Below are 1,946 nucleotides of genomic sequence, written 5' to 3' on the forward strand. Positions count from 1 at the left end.
TAATGATAAATTTGTCTTACCTAATGAACTAGATCTCTCTAAGAGGGAGTGTTTGAACACATCAAACATCTGTGTTTCCGTGAACCATTCTAGGAATTTACGGATGCTTTTTGAATTCACACTCCGAATAAATAGTTCTTTCTGAAAAAAAAAAAAAAATGAAAAATGAAAAATAAAATTATGACAGACAACAAAATAAAATTCGTCTTCAGCATTTTCATTTCAGGCATGGCTGTGTAGTTGAGAAGTTTGCTTTCCAACCACTCTACTGAGTGGTTGGTGTTAGGAAGGGCATCCAGCTGTAAAAACCCTGCCAAAACAGTTACAGAAGTCTGGTGCAGGCTTCTGCCTGGCCAGCTCCTGTCAAACCGTCCCACCCAAGCCAGCATGGAAGGTGGATATTAAACAATGGTGATGATGGTCTCAGGTTCAGTCCCACTGTGTGGCACCTTGGATAAGTGTCTTCTACTATAGCCCCAGGCTGACCAAAGCCTTGTGAGGGGATTTGATAAACTGAAAGAAGGTGTGTGTGTGTGTGTGTGTGTGTGTGTGTGTGTGTTAACATCCTCTTGCCTTGACTTCGCATGATAGTCATAAATGAGTGTCACAATCATACAAGTTTCCATTCTCACATGTAAACATGTTCAGTTATTGGGGAATATTACATTTCTTGGAAACAGGTGAAGGTTGGCAGCAGGTAGGGCATCCAGCTGTAGAAAATCTTCATTAACTAATTCCATCCAACCCATATAGGTATGGAAAAGTGGACAATAAAACAACAATGATGGTGATGATGATGATAATGATGACAACAATCCAATTTCCATGTTGAACAGTTTGAATTGTGTATGTAGTAGGGAGGTATTTCATCATCCTCATCATTTAACGTCCGCTTTCCATGCTAGCATGGGTTGGACGATTTGACTGAGGACTGGTGAAACCGGATGGCAACACCAGGCTCCAATCTGATTTGGCAGAGTTTCTACAGCTGGATGCCCTTCCTAACGCCAACCACTCAGAGAATTACTTTATATTTCTTTATGACATTTTTCATCAATTTATACAGAATCAGATTTCAAAATGACAATTCTTCCACATTAAAAAATTTTACCATTTTCTTTCATTACCATAAATTCAGATTTTATCGGGTTACTTTAACTTAATTATTCATTTTCAATAAAGAAGACAAATGCTGCTTGTCATTTCAAAGTGGTTGGCATTAGGAAGGGCATCCAGCCATCAAAACCATGCCAAAACAGGCACGGAGCCTAGGCAGCTCTTCAGCTGGCCAGCTCCTGGCAAACCATCCAAACCATGCCAGCATGGAAAAACGGACATTAAATGATGATGATGATGATGATGGTGAAGATGTTGATAAACTGAAGGAATAAGATGAGTTGGTAAAGTTAGTGCAGGTTTCCTTTCAATGGTTGCAATTTGATAAATCATTATCGTCATTGTTATCATGGCTTGTTTAGATCCAAGTGGAAGATAGACCCTTGATAGCAGTCTGCCAACATGGTCTGCACAGTGGTTTTCTTTTCCTTTCATTTATTTCCATGTATCTTTGTCACCTTCAATTCCTCTTTAGCCAATCACCACCAGGTGATGATCTTCAGGTGTCCTGTTTTCTTTATCCTCTTTTGGTTCCAACCTAAGGTTTTACCTTGTCACAGCACTAAATACTACGATGAACTTGACACTGCTATTGAAAATCCTTAGTTTAACTCAAGGCCTGTCCCATGTACCACACGTAATACGCAGGACATATTTCCAGGAATCTATGCATCATATATGAAACACATTCCCCAAAGTATAGGTATAGTATGTTTGCCGTGAAAAAACATTCTAAACAAAACTGTCTGACGAATGGGAATATGAAACTCTGAGTAACAGTTTTTGTGATATTGTTGCTGCTTTTCAATAAAGTATATATATATATATAT

The 1,946-nt window shown here is 38.7% G+C and overlaps 1 protein-coding gene across 1 annotated transcript in view; it reads right to left on the reverse strand.

Annotated features, from left to right (window-relative positions):
• Positions 1–1,946, reverse strand: part of LOC106871751 (DENN domain-containing protein 2B) — a 95,858-nt gene that overhangs the window by 4,131 nt on the left and 89,781 nt on the right. Inside the window, exon 17 of the mRNA XM_052968169.1 lies at positions 21–141. Coding sequence (XP_052824129.1) covers positions 21–141 — 121 coding nt within the window. The remainder of the gene's footprint in view (positions 1–20; positions 142–1,946) is intronic.

The sequence above is a fragment of the Octopus bimaculoides genome, chromosome 5, assembly GCF_001194135.2.
Source record: "Octopus bimaculoides isolate UCB-OBI-ISO-001 chromosome 5, ASM119413v2, whole genome shotgun sequence".
Lineage (NCBI taxonomy): Eukaryota > Metazoa > Mollusca > Cephalopoda > Octopoda > Octopodidae > Octopus > Octopus bimaculoides.